We start from the raw sequence: 20,215 nt of genomic DNA on the forward strand, positions 1-20,215 counted from the left end.
AGACATGATTATTGAACGGTATTCAAGGTGGTAGGTAATGGTGTGAATGGGGGAAAAAAAAGTGTTGCAAGCCACGAGAAATAGCGATATGTAGAAGTGTCAGGAGGGGATTTGGTGTAAAAACAAAAATAACAAACACAAAACGACACAAAACGACACCAAACAACGTACAGAAAGCAATGACCCGCTGTGGTGACCTCTACAAATGAAAGAGTCAAAAGAAGTTGCCTTGTAGAAACATTCACTATATTTCTCTTATTGATTCGCAATTGTATTGACCCTTCTTTTTTAATGTTTATGACTCACTTCTTCCTGAGATCTGTTTCCAAGTGTTTAGGAGATTTTGATCTGCCCCCTGATGTAAACCTGCCCAACAGCCATGGTTTCCAGACAATGATGGCTGAACGGTGGGGAAAGCCGGTTGATCTAATTTGTGACGGAACATAGCTGCATAACCCATCTTTTAGTGCTCTTTTCTTTCTCTTTGTGTGTTTAAAAGCATAATAAAAAAAAGTTGTGGGTTTTAGTATCATGCAAACAAAACCACAGGTGAACAACATATAAAATGTTACATCCTGACATTTGTTTAACAAAAGTGAAGCCTAAAAGAAAAAGAGAAAAAGAGATAAGCAATAATAAGTCTCCCCACGATTTGACTATCAATTTCTCATATTTTGTGAATGAGTTTTGGCCAATTTGTCTTTGTGACGTTGCATTAATTCAGTCATTAAGGGGTTCTTAATATTGTTCACATAATTTCTATCTATGTAGTTTTTCTTTTTGGCTTATTTTTTGTTAAATTGAATATATATCATATAGAATTTCCTTTTGCAGATTAACAAAATTGTTATGAATTACAGTGATTAAAAAAAAAAGTTTTATATTTTTGGTTAATTTGAGTTTCATATTTCTGGTTAATCTGAGGTTGCATTTATCCTAACTGTAAAAGCTTTTCCTCTTTTTTAAGTCAAAACAAGATACCACTGAATTCAAATAAACTCTGTGTGTGTTTGAAATAAATGTTATGTACTGTTGTTGAATCCCTAAAATGTAAAATGTTTTTTTCTTGTCTAAAATGCATAAACTAAACATAAATACTTCATCATAATCCATCTCTTTGTTGGCATGTCCTATAAATTCAAGATTTTACCTCCATGAGCTGAAAACAGGAAGCATTTATTGTGAAGGGGAAGAGGCAGACGCAGCGCACTGGAAGAGATGAAGGTTCAATGTTCTGAAAACTCATTTAATGAGCCACAGAGTATTGACATTGCTTCTCATCCTCAATGATGTGTTGAGAAACATAACACATTTCATCTTCCTTTATATGATATCGCTAAGATATAAAACACCACTTGGTTTCCTGCTGTCATTTTCAGACAACTTTTATCCGCTATGATGACCCTCTCATGTGGATAACAACGTCACAGACATGGACTAAGTGTTCAGGTCAGTTCGTGAAATGTGCAAAACGCATGTGGTGCATCCTCTAAATGATAAAATACTAGAGTGGACGTTGTAAGATTCAAGCTAGTGTGTATTTTGCTTTCCTGATGTGAAAATGACCAAAATCAGTCCATAATAATCAACAGGGGACGAGCAACAAAGGGGTCAGCCTTAACATTAACTGATCTTTAATGGTTTTTTTGTTGCGTCTGTGCTCAATGACTAGGAAAACAAGGGATTTGAGTTTAAAAAAAATACATGCCTTTGCTTATTTTCTAATTAAATAATTGGTATAGTAACATCTTTTAGAAACATCCTCCAGAATAGTCGCCTCTAATCATTGTCAGCTGAAACATCTCCTTCTTTGATTGGGTACAACCAGTACTGGAGTTGAGGGGGGATGAGGGGGGATGGCATCGCCCCTGAAATAAAAACGGTCAAAATCAACCCCCCTGTAAAACTGCCATCCCCCTTTCTATCCCTTATGTAATTTCATCAATGAATGTGGTTTTACTGCTATTTCAACATTTAGAGTCATCACCAGAAAAATAACACCAGAAAATAACTTATTTGACAATTTTTGCCTGTTTCAAGTAAATTTTCCCTTGAAATAAATAGGAAAATCTGCCAGTGGGACAAGATTTATCTACAAGCAAAAAAATATTGTTCCACTGGCAGATTTTTCTACTTAATTCAAGTGAAAATCTACTTGAAACGGGTGAAAATTGCAGTTTTTTTCCATTGATGAGTCTTGTTTTAAGTGTAATGAGATTTTTTTACTAAAATGAGACATTTTAACTAGAAATAAGACAAATATTCTTGTTAAGATTTTGAGTTTTTGCAGTGATCCATTTTACTTATCCTGTGAAGGACAGAGGCATATTGATAAGTTCAGAAAAGTGTTTTTTATTGTTGTGTTTTGATGTATTTGATGTAAGCCCAGTGGATATCTAAAGCTTACAGAAGGCTGCATTTAACTGCTGCTATGTCATTCCTGCAGTATTTCTGCAGGTGTTTTGGTCAATGCTATCATTTGTAATATATTATATTATTAATCAGCAAAAATTATCTGTCCCCATATGATAAAATCCACCATCCCCCCTGATTTTGTTTTACAACTCGAGTACTGAGTACAATTGACAAATCTTTATTGTAAGTGCTATACTGTCACATATAATCCTCCCTTTTGTTGACGTTTTACCGCTCTGCTGTCTGCGTTAATGCACTTTTACAGCATTTTATGCCAGCAATTTTAACCCATTATTCCTCCCACACATGCACCTGTCGGTCGGTTCACGTGGTGGACGCTGTGCACGCCATCTTAGGCTTCAGACTGACCAAAGATGCACACGCTGATTATTTTCCTGAGCCAATTAGGTTTGTGTCTGTTTCATCCATTTATCCTGTAGCTCCCCCTGAAAGATTGCTCCCCGACTGAATGTCTCAGGGAGATATGAACAATCACATTAGGACAGATTACATCTCCAAATTTCACATTGTGGTGTTTGCGTTACGAACTGAACCCAGAGTTCAATATTTTACTGCTCCAAAAGCCTCTGATGCCGTTTCTTATTTAAGCGAGAGTACAAAAGTCAATTGACAGAGCGAACTAAATAAAACACTGTTTTGCACAATATCCTGTATCTTCCGGAGGTATTTACGTTTAAGCATCTTTTCACTGCTGAACCTCTGTAACCAGTACTCGAGTTGTAAAAAGAAAAATCAGGGGGGATGGTGGATTTTATCATATGGGGACAGATAATTTGTGCTGATTACAAATAATATAATATATTACAAATAATAGCACTGACCAAAACAACTACAGAAATACTGCAGGAATGACATAGCAGCAGTTAAATGCAGCCTTCTGTAAGCTTTAAATATCCACTGGGCTTACATCAAATACATCAAAACACAAAAACATAAAACACTTTTCTGAACTTATCAATATCCCTCCGTCCTTCACAGGATAAGTAAAATGGATCACTGCAAAAACTCAAAATAAGAATATTTGTCCTATTTCTAGTTAAAATGTCTCATTTTAGTAAAAAAATCTTATTACACTTAAAACAAGACTCATCACTGGAAAAAACAACAATTTTCACCTGTTTCAAGTAGATTTTCACTTAAAATAAGTAGAAAAATCTGCCAGTGGAACAAGATTTTTTTTGCTTGTAATGAGAAGATAAATCTTGTCCCACTGGCAGATTTTTCTAATTTACTTTAAATTTACTTGAAACAGGTGAAAATTGTCAAATAAGTTATTTTTCTGGTGATGACTGTAAATGTTGAAATAGCAGTAAAACCACATTCATTGATGAAATGACATAAGGGATGGAAAGGGGGGATGGCAGTTTTACAGGGGGGATGATTTTGACCGTTTTTATTTCAGGGGGGATGCCATCCCCCTCATCCGCCCTCAACTCCAGTACTGTCTGTAACAAGTTGAAGTTGTAATGAAATAATCTCTGCTCCTCTGAAAGGACACGGCTGTGAAAAATGTTCTTTAGATATTCAGTGTACGGGGGGGGACATGTGACGTGAGAGCTGAGGCCTGAGAAAAGGCCGGCGAGGCTCTCACTGAAAGAGCTCCACTATTTAAAGTATTGACTCTGCAGCTGAAAAATAACCCCAGATTAAACGGGTTACCTCACATACTTTCGGGGTCACAGGCCTCGAATGCATCGGCAACCTGGAACTCTGCCGTGTTTCATCTCTGCATTGTCTTGCACTTGATAATTTGAAGGCTGAAATGGAAACACGTGGTGGTTTCTGTAATGTGATAGACGGTAATTACATCCCACCATGATGCGAGGAAACCTTTCCTGCCCCGCTGCCGTTGTTATTCAGCCTATTGGCATCAAACATGTCAGTGGAATTCAATAAACATAGTCTGGCTCAGAGTATCAGCCAAGGACGTGAGTTAGGTCCGTTTACGGCCCTGCATCCCCCTCCTGCCCAGGCTACAATCCAGAGGTGTCAAGTAAAGAAGTACATATACTTTGTTACCTTACTTAAGTAGAAATTTTGGTTATCTATACTTCACTGGAGTAATTATTTTTCAGCTGACTTTTTACTTTTACTCCTTACATTTTCACGCAATTATCTGTACTTTTTACTCCTTACATTTTAAAAACAGCCTCGTTACTCTATTTCATTTCGGCCTTTAAAAAAAACTATCCAGTTAAATTGCTCCATCCGGATAGAGTGAATTTGGTTGTGGTTGTTTCAGATGTTCTTGTCCAGTTTTGTTCTTACATCCGTTCCCTCAGATTCCTGCAACTAAACTTGGATGTACATTCCAATAAAGGTTAGGATAAATGATAACATGCCTCTGAAGTTTGACTTTTTGCACCATTACAATACTTATAGGCAACTAGTCATCATATCTCCTGCTCTCTGAAACACATGTTAATGCTCAATAGTACACATATATGGTTCTTTAATATATTTGCATTATACTAAGATGCATTCATTTTCAATGGCTTTTGTCCTTAATGGCTTTTCCCCCCTTACATTACTTTTACTTTTATACTTTAAGTAGTTTTGAAACCAGTACTTTTATACTTTTACTTGAGAAAAAAAACTTGAGTTGCTACTTCTACAGGAGTATTTTTAAACTCTAGTATCTATACTTTTACCTGAGTAATGAATGTGAATACTTTTGACACCTCTGCTACAATCACACACGCAAATGAAAGGTGATAAAATATGTTTTAATATGTCGTTCAGCCCGACAGGACTTGGAAGGTTCAACCGCCTCCCTGCACGAGGCAGCCGCCGACGGCCTCGGCTGTTTTCTGTCAACACGAGGGAAACCGTAAAAACCTTGTCCGGCTAAACATGTCCCTGTTTCACAAACATCCTAAGTGGGACCTCTAATGACCGAAGGGAAACGCGGCGCAGAGCAGCTCGCAGCTCCATCAGCAGCAGCATAATGGCCGCATGATGGACTGTCAACATTGACTCTTTTCCTTCATATGGCCCAAACTGCTGTAAAGCAAAAGACAACCAGGCCATCACGGTGTTGTAAACACGCAAAACATCTGTCTGACGGCGGGGGGGAATCACTTTGCATGCCTTAATTAGGGTCAGTGGATGAAATCATGTAATGGGAGGAAGGTCGTGGAGGCCGCACCTCTTCTAATATGATTGTGAGCTGGAGGTTGTAAAAGTGCTCGTGCTCGTAACTGTGTTTAAGATGGCTGGAGAAGGTAATGGTGGAGACAACCGGACGCATACAAAAACACGAGTGTGTGTGTATGTTGGTGTGTGTGTGTGTGTGTCTCTGGGATGGGCTAAGGGTCAGTCACAGGGAGGCGGGGAGATGATGGACATTGATGAAGTGAAAGGTGGATGGTATAAAACCAAGGGAGATGCAAGAGCTGGATCAAGGACGGCGTTACAGCGCTACGAAGAGAAGATACCGGACAGAAAGATAACGCAGAGCAACTGCAACAGACAGCCAGGCGTCCAGCATGCGTGTCCTGGTGGTTTTGCCGTTACTCTTGTGCGCGGTGGCGAGTGTGCACCAGGCGAGGGCAGAGGTGAAGACGGTGAAGCTGTGCGGGCGAGAGTTCCTGAGGGCCGTCGTCTACACCTGCGGAGGCTCCCGCTGGAGGAGGTTCTTCACCGAACCAGACATGAACGGTGAGAAAAGGCTGATCTTTATCTCCACACCAACATTACATCTGTTTCAAACACCAAAGAGGTGTTGAAATAAAACTGTGGTTGTCAAAAGAAATTGAATAAAACATTGGTGGTTGGTTAATTAGTTCGTAGGGTCTTCCTTACACCTTGCTACTGTATTTATTCCTTATATTTCACTTATTAATATGCTCAACACAAAGTTTTTTTTTTGGCTTCTGCAGATATACACATTTTCTGAAGCCTACTAGGAAAATTTTTGTGAGATAGAAATTAATGAGACTCTTCCTTCCCAAAGAATCCAGAGCTGACCTGATCAACTCTGTTCAAGTTATTGAATGTAAATAAAAAAATAAAAATAAAATTAAGAAAAAAGGATATTGAATAAAAATGCTCATGTTCAGGTCAATCAGGTCTAATATAAATTCAAAGTTTATGAAGTTTACCGAACTCTTTTAGTTTAGTTTTAATTGTTGCTGTCAACCAGGAGCCAGTCTGAGGAAGACGTCTTTATAATGTGGTTAACCATCTTCTTTTTTTTCTTTCCTGACTATTATTTTATTCTAAAACCTTATTCTACGATCTGATGTGACATGTGGGTGCGTTTGCTTTTCAAGAGTGGAGCAACACACTAATAAGTGTAATAACTAAAAACCCCTAAGCTGTAATGAGTACAGCTGCTTTCCTTTTCTTTCTTGTTTTCTTCTTCTTACATGCCGTCTAAATTAACGTAAAACAATAGCAGGCTTCTCTGTGTGGGCGAACTGGGGATCTGAGATCGTGTTACTGCATCGATCGACTGTCTGCGGAGCGGTGGGGGAACAGATGTGTTATCATGGTGGAGGTGGTCACACATCACCGGCAACATGCTGGAGGCAGCTGCCTCCTCCTCCTGTCTCCTGCATAAATCCAGTTAACGTTTCAGACGTGCTCGTAGGAAAATAGGAAGCTGGAACCGTCGACAGCAGAGAGTGCAGGGTTTTATCAGTGCAGTCACTTATCTGAATTACGGAAGAGTATTAGGGCCATGCAGGAGAAAAAATAGTTTGAGAGGCGAAGATTTTTTTTTTTATTGTGCACTTCGAGAAAAAAAGTCCAAATGTCGAGATTAATGTTGAAATACAATTTTGAGAAAAAAAGTCTAAATTTCGTGAATAAAGTCGAAATTTCGCCTTTTTTCTCGACATTTACTTTTTTCTCGAAATTGTACTTCAACATTAATCTTGACTTTTCGACTTTTTTCTCGACATTTTGACTTTTTTCTCAACATTTCGACTTTTTTCTCAACATTTCGACTTTACTCACGAAATTTTGACTTTTTTCCCCGAAACATTTCAACTTTTTTCTCGAAATTGTACTTCAACATTAATCTCGACATTTCAACTTTTTTCTCGAAGTGCATAATGAAAAAAAAAAATCTTCCTCCTCTAAAATATTATTTTTATTTTTCTCCTGCCCGGCCCTAATACTCTTCGTAAAATTACACAGGACCGACATGAGAACAGAAATCACAATCGTGGAAAGAGAAGTAAAGTGAAACGCTGACATCCCTCTCCGTTGTGTTTGCAGGTGAGCAGAGCAGCTTGGAGAGCCTCAGCAGCCTGGGCTCGGACTGGGCTAAACGGGACATTAACAACATCCTGACCACCATGTGCTGTCAGGTGGGCTGCAGAAAGAGTGACCTCACATATCTCTGCTGAGGATGACCCCTCCCTTTTGCTTCTCACTTGCCTCATTTGAGCTGCCAAAAGGACTTTGTTCTCTCCCGTTTTTTTCCTCTCCTAAAAAAACCAACAAAAACAAAACAAAAAAACCAACCGAACCCCAATATGATGGCTGTGGAACCGGTGGGGCCTGTAGATGTGAATGTCTGTGTGTCAACCCAACGTTGAGCATGTGTGCAGCCACAAGTGTCTCGCTGATCTGATTACGGTTCTGAGGTTCTGCGTGAAACCATGACGGACTGTGTCCTGTACTTGTATCTAGAATGAATCCACAGGATCACAAGGGAAATTTTCACCTCGTCTTTGATGTCTTTATAAGAAACTTAAAAGTGTATTCTGCCCAGTACTAACTTAGGTAGGAGCACTGGGTGATAAATGGGGAAAAAAACTTGGGATAAAAATATATTTAAAAAAAAAAAACAAAAAAAAACAAACAAACTGTATTCTGTCTTTTCACAGATGTCAAATAAATATTCTTGCACACCGTGTGTCCATCCTCTGTGGTGCTTCTTACATTAGGGACTTGGTGTTTTTTTTTTTTTTCTTTTTTTTCTTTTTTAACATACAGTGCAAACAACGACAAAAGACGACATCATTATGTGTGTGTGTGTGTGTGTGTGTGTGTGTGTGTGTGAATAAGATGATGAAAGTAGATACATACATTGAGAATATTAATTCGAGAGTAAACAGATAAATAATTATCATATAGTGTGGTGTAGCACAATATCATATAAATATAGTATAATAATATAGTAATATCCTAATATAACATAATTTTTATAAAATATTATAACATATAACCAAATGGTATCACCATACTATAATATATAACAATATAATAATACTATAGTTTAACATCCCATGAGATTTCATAACTTGATATAATAATACACTATGAAACAATATATAATGATAATGCCAGGAATAATAATTAGAGTTAGAATTGGTAATTTATGTATTGCAATGAGGGGTGAGGTCAGGCCGGGGCGTCAGGGAAGCGAGCAGGAGGCCCCCACCAGACTCCAGTTGCCCGACTTGGGACTTGGTGTTATCTGCATATATTTAAATATATTTTAATGAGATGAGAACAACTGAACTTTATGTCCTCTGTAACAGGCTGCAGGGTACCCTGAGTGTTTGAAGTGGAACAGTTTCTAAAGAATAGCGTTTATAGCCAAGGTGTTTTAGCCCAGCTGTCACTGGAAGTGGGTATTTTCTAAGGGCACACTGTTAATAAGTGAATAGGGTGAAGCAATGTTCAGTGGGAGAGAAAAACAACTAATAATGGCCATTTAAAGCTGCATATCTTTATATGATTCCATATAAATTCATCACATAATTGCTTAAGATATTTCAGCCTGGATTAAAGTGGCGATCCAACACCACTATCAATCAGAGCCAATCGCAAACACGCTCTAAAAAGGAATACACATTAGGCCTGTGTTGAAAAAAATCGATTTTCTGATTCTAAATAGATTCTCATATTAATTCCTAAAAATCGATTTGTATGTCTAAAGATCGATTTTTTTTTATTTTTATTTTTTTTATTAAAAAAAAAAATATATTTTTTTCCATCATTACATTTTTGCCTGGTGAACTTTAATCCCAGTAGTCCCAGTAGTTTTGAAAACTCCTGAACTAAATGAACTTTTCTTTAGAGAAAATGCTGGACATTTTAGCTTACATTTCTAAATGTTATATTAGTTCAATGAAGTTCATATTATCTATATTTACTATAGCTTGTTTGGTTTCTCTGTTATCGGACACGGTTTGTCATGAAATACCTGAAAAATGCCGGGAGCTTAATGGCAAGCTGTGTGTCTGGTGACAGAATAAATCAGACAAGCTAAAATAATGTGTTTACTGCTTGAGCTGTTGCAATTTCTTTCTTTTTTTGCACTTTAAATGGATATTGAAATGCCTATTTGAGTTATTTATTTCTTAGTTATTTCACAATAATTATTGTGAAATTATTATTTCAATAGTTCTTTTACAGTTATATAATCCAGGCAACACTAACCTAAATCAATATCGAATCGGATCGAATCAAATGGTGATAATCGATTCTGAATCTTAAGAATCGGAATCGAATCTTGACATTTGAATCGATACCCAGCTCTAATACACATAATCACGAGCGGATATAGATGCATTATATGAATAAAACCGCAAAAAAAGCATCCAGTTACAACTTTTATTGGTTTTGGAAAGAAGCAAACTTAGTTCCTCAGTTCATCTTAGCGTTGTTATGTCCTGCTCAAACAGCTTGCGCACATGTTTGAGGTTAACAGTACAGAACCAAAAAGCATTGTGGCTCCTAGCGCACGAAAACACACGACCTGCTCTCCTCTCATTAGTAACACAAGGTAGGTGACGCTTAGCACAACGTGTCAGTTCACCACTGTCATCACAGATGCCCCTCCTCACACTGCATGCTCTGCATGCAATACTGAATTAACTGCAGGACAGTTTCATCACAGAAATTAAGCGCTGGAAAATACTGGACTTCTTCAATTTTTATTAAAAGATGCAAACAATGTTCTAGCAGCTATTAAGAGTTTTAGTGTTGCCTTTCCAGCGGAAAGACACTTTAGAGCAGATACTTGAAGGGCGGCGTGTATTGTGGGCCGTGGTAGATAATGAGGAAGTGACGGTTGCACTAAGGTCTCACGATACATTACAGTAGGTAACAATGTCCCACACGGTACGGTAAGTCATCCAGTCAACACAAGAGAAAACGTTACCAAACTAATGTATAACCAGGAGCTTAATGGCACCAGTCTTTCATCACCGCCTCACTTCAACGAAATGCAACGTTACCGTTTCCCCCAGACCGAGTCCGTACACAAAAATGTAAAAAACATGGTTAAGAACAAGAATTTTATTGTAACTGCACACTCTAGATCTGAAATAACTAGATATATTTATGAACTATATCCAATCAAAAGTACTAACTAACTTAGTAGAAGTTATTTTGAGATTAACCATCTTTTCGTTTGTTCCCTAAGTACAGCCACAAATGCCAAATGTGCAACAGTTCTGACGGGGTCGGTTACATTGAGCAGATTTCTGACAACTGGTACAGTACAGAGATTTTTCAGCTACACGTCACACACACGTCGAGTGTCAGCGCATTCAGAAGTTCAACATCATCAGCACAGTGTTGTTTTGTTTTTTCTTCACATTAAACAATATAATATTTTTTAATTTTTATGCACTTTAAAAATATTCAGCTTATTCTCCTTTACAGAGGACTGCTGGTCCAGGTTACACACACAGAAGATACCAAAAGAAAAAAAACCCAACAATATATATATATATATATATATATATATATATATATATATATATGTCGACTGAACCTTTCTCTACACCCTCATTCAAATCACGTCATCTCACAGAGACCGTTACGATTATGAAAAGTAAAGCCATGGATTCAAGCGCCGGCTGTGACGGGGTGATGATATAATCTGGGAGTTATGGTACCAGTGAGGAGACTGATGACACGCTAAGCAAACAGAGCGAGAGAGGCTTAAATGGACAGCTGTAGGCCAAGCAGCAGAACTGGGAACGCCGGAGCGATGCTTCCTCTCCGCTTTGAGGTTTGAATAAAAGAAACAAGCTGGTCCCCGTAAACAAATCCCCCCCTTTTTTCCAATAACGGTATCACAATCAGCACATTTCATCATCGCGGCTCGGAAAATAAAACAAAACAAAAAACTAACAAAAACCAGATTGTTTTTGTTGTTGGATTTAAAAGGAACAGCTTGACATTTTGAGGAATACATACTTACTTTCTTGTCAAGAATAGATCCCGTGACTGCTAACGATGAATATAAGTAACGCCGTTTGTGTTTATCTTAGCATAAAGACTGTAAACTGATGGAAACGGTTGGATCTGCTCTTCTCAAAAGTTAATGAGTCTTTTTGAGGCTGCAAGTAGGCACAGTGACAAGACGAACTAAACGCTAATGAAAACAGCTACATCCTGATGATTAGCAGGTAAGAGTGGATCATATTACCCATCAGGGTTCAGCATGTAAGCAGGTTTGATAATAAACACTTGACAGCTGAAGGTTGTGATTTTCAAGCACTTGGTAAACTACAGCAGAGGCCCAATTGCATGTTTGACCTATTGCTGGTGCAGCAGATTAAAAAGGGATTTACCAAAACGGTAACATTTCATCCTGGTGATGGACTTTAATATTTGCATAAAGTTTTATGGTATTTTTGCTCTAGACAAAAAGTGGGGACTTAACAGCATCATTTCAAACTGCTGTGAGCACAACCACATAAATTCAGAGGCACATCTGAAACGTTACGGTGTATCCTTTACACACTTAAATTTGTTATTCATAGAGGCCAACAAACGAGATATATCGTATTGAGTTTTAGAGGAGCTGCTGAGCAGAGTTTTAATAATGTGAATTAAAAAAAAAAAAAAACAGTCTTTATGCTAAGTGAACAGTGTCCTGACAGATAAAACAGATATATTGCATCTTTAAAACTGTCAAACTAAATCTTTCAAGGTGCATATGTAAATGTTTCATTTGGAAAGTGGCTGCTAACCAGCTGGTTCCGGTCCATCATGACCTGGTTGCTGTTGGGACAGAATCTGGCAACTGTAGTCGTGGTTTTGCTCTCCCGCCGAGCCAGTCCGACCAGATCCAGAGCAAAACACGGACTGCAGCTGCCAGCTGCAAAAGGTGAAACTGACATGGAGTCCACCCCTAATAAAGACCCGGGAGCACCTGCAGGTAAATACAGACACCATGGACCTGGACGAGCTGGGGACAGTGAACGTCTACGATAAAACAAGTACATGTGGCACCTTTAAAGTGTGGAGCTTGCCCACAATATAACTAACTCTACAATAAAACTGCTTTCACGAAGCATAAAACAGCATCCAGGAAGATACTTATCTTTGTCTTTAAATTACCCCCCCCCACCCACCACCCGTCCGCCCATATATAGCTCAGATATTCTGTTGCACTTGAGTTAAAAAAATTATATCTGAAATAAATTCAAAAATTATACCTCATACTGTACACAGGTTACCCAACTACACAGATAACAAAAATGAGATAATTCAAATATTTATACCTTTTAAGGGTTCTGAGTTGTGTGATACCATTCAAATTCTATTCATATACAGAATCACATGTTTTATACAACAAATCATTATCATCAATAAATAAAAATAGAATGCTGTCATGTACTCTGGAGTCTAACACTGTTGCCCCGGGAACAACAGAAAGGCTATCCAACAATACGAGGAGAACACCAAACGCCCTTTAAGATACATATTACTTATTTAAAATGACACTTTGTACACTTGTTTTTGTTCACACAGAAAGAAAAAATATTTTTCAAATTTGGAGCCAGTGAACCGTCGTCACTGCAGCTGCCCGACGTGTCGGACATCGGATTTGGATGCAACGAAATGAATGTGGCCAACAGTGTCACATGACCCTGTGGTACCAGTAGGTAATGCATAAAAGTCCGCCCCCGTGTTTGATTCAGTGTTTCATTCCATTTCACAAACCGCCAATAACAAATCAGGTTAAAAGCTGAGGACATCTTAGGCTTGGAGACGTAGCTAGCGACTTTAGATGTGTCAGACGTTGAGATGCATAATCTATAATGCGCATGGATCTTAGTTAAGGATTATTTTTAAGGACCACAGAGAGCAACACGTCACGCAGAGGTGGATTGTTTCCAGCTGTGTCCTGTTCAAGTCCGGTTCAGGCAGCTGCAGTGAAACTTTAATACACACCATTGCATGTCGACCAGGGGAGGACGGAGACAGAGGTACAGACTTCAGTAAGGGAACAAACCCAGGTGTCTTACTGCAGCAACACAGATGTTATGAGATGAATACAAATACGATAATTACGTGACCTAAAACAGTTCCACAATGCAAAGTTATACAATACTGCTGGGCAGGCTGCAGACCTGTCGTCTGGGTTCAGAAAAAGTAAAGGAGTCTGGTGCAGGTCTGTCCTCTGGTCTCCATGCCAACCTTGCAGTTCACTGCCGTCGCTTCGTTAAACAGTGATGCTCTCAGTAGTGCAGGTCAGTTGTCTGCCAGGTATTTTCCTGAAAGACAGCGAGTAAATACTTTTTCTCATTTCAGCTCCAGAGTCTGTTACAGGCTAGACATAGCCGGTACGACCTGAGAGGCACTGCTATATATAATAGAACCAAAACTAGGATAAATACTAAAGAAAGATGCATATCGGTTGCAGGAGTTAAAATATGGAATAGCCTAAATAATGAATTAAAAAACTGTAGTTCAATAAATACATATAAAACGATGTATAAATCCAATATAATCGAAAGATACAGAACATTGGTGTGATACATAACTATATATATATATATATATATATACATACATTGTTGTTGTAATAATAATAATACCGATACACCAAAAAATGTAATGATTGGTCTTTGGTTTCCTTTTGTTTTCACTCTTCTAGAGATTGTTTTTGTTTCCTCTAAGCATTGATTATTTACTTTTTCTGTAAGTTGTTTTTCTGAGATCCGTCTTCTGTATGTTTTTTTTTTTTTACTAGTTTTTTTCTGTCATATTTATATTTGTCTTCCTTGTTTTGCATGTGTGTTTATTTTGCTCTGTTTTTTTTGTTTTTTTTTGTTGTAGATTGTTTGTCCTTGTTGTTTTAGTACAGTAGTAGTACTATGTAGTAAACAAAGTTGAAAAGGGTAGGCACAATAAGCTTAGGCTTCAGCCAACACCTTTTGGTCGGTTTATTCCTTACTTCTTTTTTTTATTATCATTATTTCTTTCCTACAAAAGGAAATGAAATGCTAAGTATTTATCAATGGAAACTGATCGACCAAATAAACTACTTAAAGAAAAAAAAAAGCTGTTGCTGTTTCATTGACACTAAACTCAAATTTTTCTCAGAAGCACAATAATTCATGACTGATGTCATTCTGACCCCTGTGCTGGAGGACTCTCACCAACATTTAAAAAACATTTGTGGCTGTGATTTATGTATTTATTTAAATACACACATCTCTCCCTTTTTACTGGTGGGAAGTGAATGAATACTCCTCACGTGACAAACTTTGCGTGCATGACACCTTAGAGGTAGGGTTGGACATTTTAAGGGGATGAAAAGAGGACACTTTTAACTGTATAAGACAATGGATCTAGTACAATATCAAATGAAATCAAGGTATAGCACACGCATGTTAAAATACTTCTCAACTTTTCTGATCATATTATTAATATTCTAATCTAATTTCTTACAGTTTCCGTTGCTGGTGCTCAATAACCATAGTTTATGTACTGAGTCAGTCAACATTGAAATCCTTATATAAACCTTTTATGGTGTAATTAGAAAAAAAACTGGAAGACAAACAAGCCGACATGTTGAGTACCATATTTTGCAATGCAATATCAATGAACGGGTCTATTTTTATACATAAAACATGCTAAAACATATATAAAGCGAAACAAAACTGTCTGGTAAGTTGAACTTTATTCAACTCATTCACAATAACTCAGAATATTGTTCAGTTGTAACTAAAACCGAAAAATACACATTTTAAATCATTTGTCTTCCACAAATAAAAAGCGGAGGAGGTTAGTGTCGTACTTCGTCCTGTTTTCCGATTGCTTCATCGTTGCCAGCGGTAGAGGACACCTGAAGTTAGTGTGAGGTTGGAACAACGTTGCATTCCAACATTTGATTATTATTGGATTAGGATACAGATTTGAAGATACGTATTATATCGTCATATTATATATATTATTATAGTGAGGTAACATTGACTGGATGCTGGATGATGGTTGCTTGCCAGCACTACATAATTAGTTATCCATTGTTGTCTGACTTTAATGTGTGAGTTCGGAACGGTCTGACCGTCAATCAAGCCGAGTGGCTTCGTCGCTACCAAAGTCGCACTAAAACATTTTGACAGATTTTTGAGTGGGGCGTACCACATAAAGCTGGTTCGAGGCCAGTAAGCACAACAAGATTCATATACAGGACTGTCAGAAAATTACAATATTGTGATAAAGTTCTTTATTTTCTGTAATGCAATTAAAAAAAAACAAAAATGTCATACATTCTGGATTCATTACAAATCAACTGAAATATTGCAAGCCTTTTATTATTTTAATATTGCTGATTATGGCTTACAGTTTAAGATTAAGATTCCCACATTTTTCTAATTTTTTGAGATAGGATATTTGAGTTTTCTTAAGCTGTAAGCCATGATCAGCAATATTAAAATAATAAAAGGCTTGCAATATTTCAGTTGATTTGTAATGAATCCAGAATGTATGACATTTTTGCATTACAGAAAATAAAGGACTTTATCACAATATTCTAATTTTCTGACACAGTCCTGTATAAGGGGCACCTGATTATTATTGAGTTTTCTTTAGGGTTAGCTTAACGTGGAGTTTGTGATTGTTAATAAAAACGTTTCTGAAAAATCCTTAGAAAAAAGCCGAGCTACTGAACTGACCTGCAGCAAACCTCTTCTTGACGAGAGAGAAGCGGTACCCTGGTCCAGCCAGTTCAATGTCGCAGCCCGACAGGGTGCTGCCCTCGCTGGTGAACTGCACCGCCAGTGGAGCCGGTTTACTGGGACCCTCCGCCAGCTGGAAGCGTGCTAGCAATGACCCCACACCTGCAAAAGAGTTTAAGAAAACATGTCAGGATGAGGCAAAGATTTTACATCTGTATATAAAACCCAGGTGTTAGAATTGGTTTTAACCCTCGTACTGCCTTTGGGTCAAAATGACCTAATTCTCCTGTTCCTTCTTTCCTCCTGCTCTCTCCTTCCCTCCCTCCCTCCCTCCCTCCCTCCCTCCTTCCTTCCTTCCTTCCTTCCTTCCTTCCTTCCTTCCTTCCTTCCTTCCTTCCTTCCTTCCTTCCTTCCTTCCTTCCTTCCTTCCTTCCTTCCTTCCTTCCTTCCTTCCTTCCTTCCTTCCTTCCTTCCTTCCTTCCTTCCTTCCTTCCTTCCTCTTTTCTCCCTCCCTTCCTTATTTTCTTCCTTCCTTCCTCTTTCCTTCCTTCCTTCCTTCCTTCCTTCCTTCCTTCCTTCCTTCCTTCCTTCCTTCCTTCCTTCCTTCCTTCCTTCCTCTTTTCTCCCTTCCTTCCTTCCTTCCTTCCTCTTTTCTCCCTTCGTTCCTTCCTTCCTTCCTCTTTTCTCCCTTCGTTCCTTCCTTCCTCCCTCCTTTCGTTCCTTCCTTCCTTATTTTCTCCCTCCCTTCCTTATTTTCTCCCTTCCTTCCTTCCTACCTTCCTTCCTCCCTCTTTTCTCCCTTCGTTCCTTCCTTTCTCTTTTCTCCCTTCCTTCCTTCCTCTTTTCTCCCTTCCTTCCTCTTTTCTCCCTTCCTTCCTTCCTTCCTTCCTTCCTTCCTTCCTTCCTTCCTTCCTCCTGCTCTCTCCTTCCTTCCTTCCTTATTTTCTCCCTCCCTTCCTTCCTCTTTTCTCCCTCCCTTCCTTATTTTCTCCCTTCCTTCCTTCCTACCTTCCTTCCTCCCTCTTTTCTCCCTTCGTTCCTTCCTTTCTCTTTTCTCCCTTCCTTCCTTCCTCTTTTCTCCCTTCCTTCCTCTTTTCTCCCTTCCTTCCTTCCTTCCTTCCTTCCTTCCTTCCTTCCTTCCTTCCTTCCTTCCTTCCTTCCTTCCTTCCTTCCTTCCTTCCTTCCTTCCTTCCTTCCTCCTGCTCTCTCCTTCCTTCCTTCCTTATTTTCTCCCTCCCTTCCTTCCTCTTTTCTCCCTTCCTTCCTTCCTTCCTTTCAAAACCCAACTCAAAACCCACCTTTTCCCCATTAGTGCCCACCCCCCCCCCCTGTCGTTTTGTCCCGATGGTGTTTTGTTTTGTTTGTTCTTCCTTGGTTTTCCTTTTTCAAGGCATGCCTTGAAAAGGCCAATGATTTGTAAAGCGACCTTGGGTTCTTTGAAAGGCGCTATATAAATGCAAGTTATTATTATTATTATTCCTTCCTTCCTCGTTTTCTTCCTTCCTCCCTCTTTTCTCCCTTCCTTCCTTCCTCTTTCCTTCCTTCCTTCCTTCTTTTCTCCCTCCCACTTTTCTCCCTTCATTCCTTCCTTCCTTTCTCCCTTCATTCCTTCCTTCCTTTCTCCCTTCATTCCTTCCTTCCTTTCTCCCTTCATTCCTTCCTTCCTTTCTCCCTTCCTTCCTTCCTTGTTTTCTCCCTTCCTACCTCCATCCATCCTTCTTCTCCCTTCCTTCCTTCCTTCCTTCCTTCCACTTTTCTCCCTCCCTCCCTCCCTCCCTCCCTCCCTCCCTCCCTCCCTCCCTTCCTTCCTTCCTTCCTTCCTTCCTTCCTTCCTTCCTTCCTTCCTTCCTTCCTTCCTTCCTTCCTTCCTTCCTTCCTTCCTTCCTTCCTTCCTTCCTTCCTTCCTTCCTTCCTTCCTTCCTTCCTTCCTTCCTTCCTTCCTTCCCTCCCTCCCTCCCTCCCTCCCTCCCTCCCTCCCTCCCTCCCTCCCTCCCTCCCTTCTTTCCTTCTTTCCTTCCTTGTTTTCTCCCTTCCTACCTCCATCCATCCTTCCTTCCTCCCTTCCTTCCTTCCTCCCTTCCTCCCTTCCTCCCTTCCTCCCTTCCTTCCTTGACCCGAAGACAGCACAAGGGTTAAAGGAATAAGACATTGTATTGGAAGATCTTCAGTTCAATGAGCATATCTGACGCACGGTCAGTGTATGAGGCTGATCAAAGTTCTGGGCCCCTCTAAGCAATCACTGCTGGGGGTCATGTAACATTTGTCTGATGCACAAATAGTACTGTTTGAAGATAGTTTGCCTTGATGCAGTGAGCATCAGGTTTTGTGAGGTGGTCGTAGCAGCGCTGTCAGACACAGGTGGGAGTTGTTGGGCTCAGCTGCGCTGGAAACCTGCTGATGAATTTAGTTCAGCTCCTCCTCTCACGTGCTCTACTTTCTGTAGTTTGTCCTTATTGTTCTTCTTTTAGATGTCCTATTTTTAGCACGTGTACTGTTTCTTAATGCATATGCTGACCAAATGATAAAAACAATATAAATATTGTTGCTGGGGGAAGAGGATTCTGATCCTTTTGAACACATGAAATGTTTATATAAAGTCACAAGTATAACTCAAATCTGCCAATTGAACAATATGGCTAAAAAAAAAAAAAAAAAAAGGTCTCACTAAGTGCAAGACTGTAAAATAACACTAAGTTTAATGTGACACGAAAAATATGCATTCAATTGTGGGTTTACAACGTTAGGAGGAAAAAGCTACAAAAAACCCAGAAATCCAACGATTCTACGTTACGTGAGATTAATGTGCAATTTATGGTGCCAGATCGTGACGCCGTCTCATTTTCACGGTAGGCTGTCTTTAGTTAGAAAAATCCCCGTACTCAATTCAGGGACATTTCACCACGTTTCTCTCACAGCCGTCAACCGTACCTCCATTTTCAGACTTCTGGGAGATATCGGGGATCTTCCACAGGATTTTTTTCTGCTCTGCATTCCTGCCAGGAAGAAGAGAAAAAAAAAAAAAACAATCAAACCACAGCAACCCTCCCGTCATCGTATTAATTATTATCATCACTAGTTCTCATCATTTACATAGTCCCAGTTTTAAAACTGAATCTAATGAATCATTCCCAAGTTTGAATAAAAGCTAAAATAAACCAAGCAAACCTGTTCTTGGTTTATTTATGGACGTTTGTATAATGTTTACCATTTAAATGTTTAAATGTAAAGTGATACACAAAATCATTCATACCAATAATTCTAAGTTTCTATCAAGACACCATAGCCACTTTACAATACAATGCTGAATACAACCATTTAATCTTTTTTCCTCCATGTTCAGTAGGGGTGTAACGATACACTAATCTCATGATACGGTACTATACTATAGCAGTATTTTTTTAACAACCTTGAATGAGGAACATATGACTGGAAAAAATTGTCTTTTATTTGAAAGACACAAAATACAAAACAATGCTGTGCGTTTGCCCTATTGTTACAGTTTGTGATGCTTTATAACTGTTTAAGTTTTAAAGAGAAAGCCAGGACAACCATTATCCACAAACTGAACTAAAAGTAAATGTCAGGTTTGCATTATGCAGCTTCAGTTTCATAGTAAAAGTATTTTGCCACAAACTGAATAGTTTCCCTCATGTATGATTTGACTTAACAACTAAAATTAAATAAATAAATAAAAGTAAATAAATACATACAATTTTACATCATAAAAAAGATTGATTCATGCTCACCTTATAAGTGTAAGAGGAGATTTATTTTTGTTAAGAAGGTTATTTTGGTAATTCAGGGTTCATTATTTTATAAATGTATTCTTTATATTCTGATGTAAATCAGGGACTATAATGACACTAGTCAGTTTCTGTAGTGATTAGTAT

General features: G+C 38.7%; 2 protein-coding genes across 5 annotated transcripts in view; one reads left to right on the plus strand and one right to left on the minus strand.

Annotated features, from left to right (window-relative positions):
• The first annotated feature begins 5,884 nt into the window (after positions 1 to 5,884).
• On the plus strand, positions 5,885 to 8,305 carry insl5a (insulin-like 5a). Its single transcript, XM_061737255.1, has 2 exons — positions 5,885 to 6,096; positions 7,663 to 8,305. The coding sequence occupies exons 1-2, from the start codon at positions 5,925 to 5,927 to the stop codon at positions 7,791 to 7,793; spliced, it is 303 nt and encodes a 100-aa protein (XP_061593239.1). The 5' UTR covers positions 5,885 to 5,924; the 3' UTR covers positions 7,794 to 8,305.
• A 1,699-nt stretch (positions 8,306 to 10,004) lies between these two features.
• The window catches only part of sgip1a (SH3GL interacting endocytic adaptor 1a), a 74,645-nt gene continuing 64,434 nt past the window's right edge, over positions 10,005 to 20,215 (minus strand). For all 4 annotated transcript variants that reach the window (XM_061738740.1, XM_061738741.1, XM_061738739.1 and 1 more), the window contains 3 exons: positions 19,254 to 19,318; positions 16,323 to 16,487; positions 10,005 to 13,916 (listed from right to left, as the gene is read on the minus strand). In XM_061738740.1, coding sequence (XP_061594724.1) covers positions 13,894 to 13,916; positions 16,323 to 16,487; positions 19,254 to 19,318 — 253 coding nt within the window. In that variant the 3' untranslated portion in view covers positions 10,005 to 13,893. The remainder of the gene's footprint in view (positions 13,917 to 16,322; positions 16,488 to 19,253; positions 19,319 to 20,215) is intronic.

This window comes from Cololabis saira, chromosome 13 (assembly GCF_033807715.1).
Source record: "Cololabis saira isolate AMF1-May2022 chromosome 13, fColSai1.1, whole genome shotgun sequence".
NCBI lineage: Eukaryota > Metazoa > Chordata > Actinopteri > Beloniformes > Belonidae > Cololabis > Cololabis saira.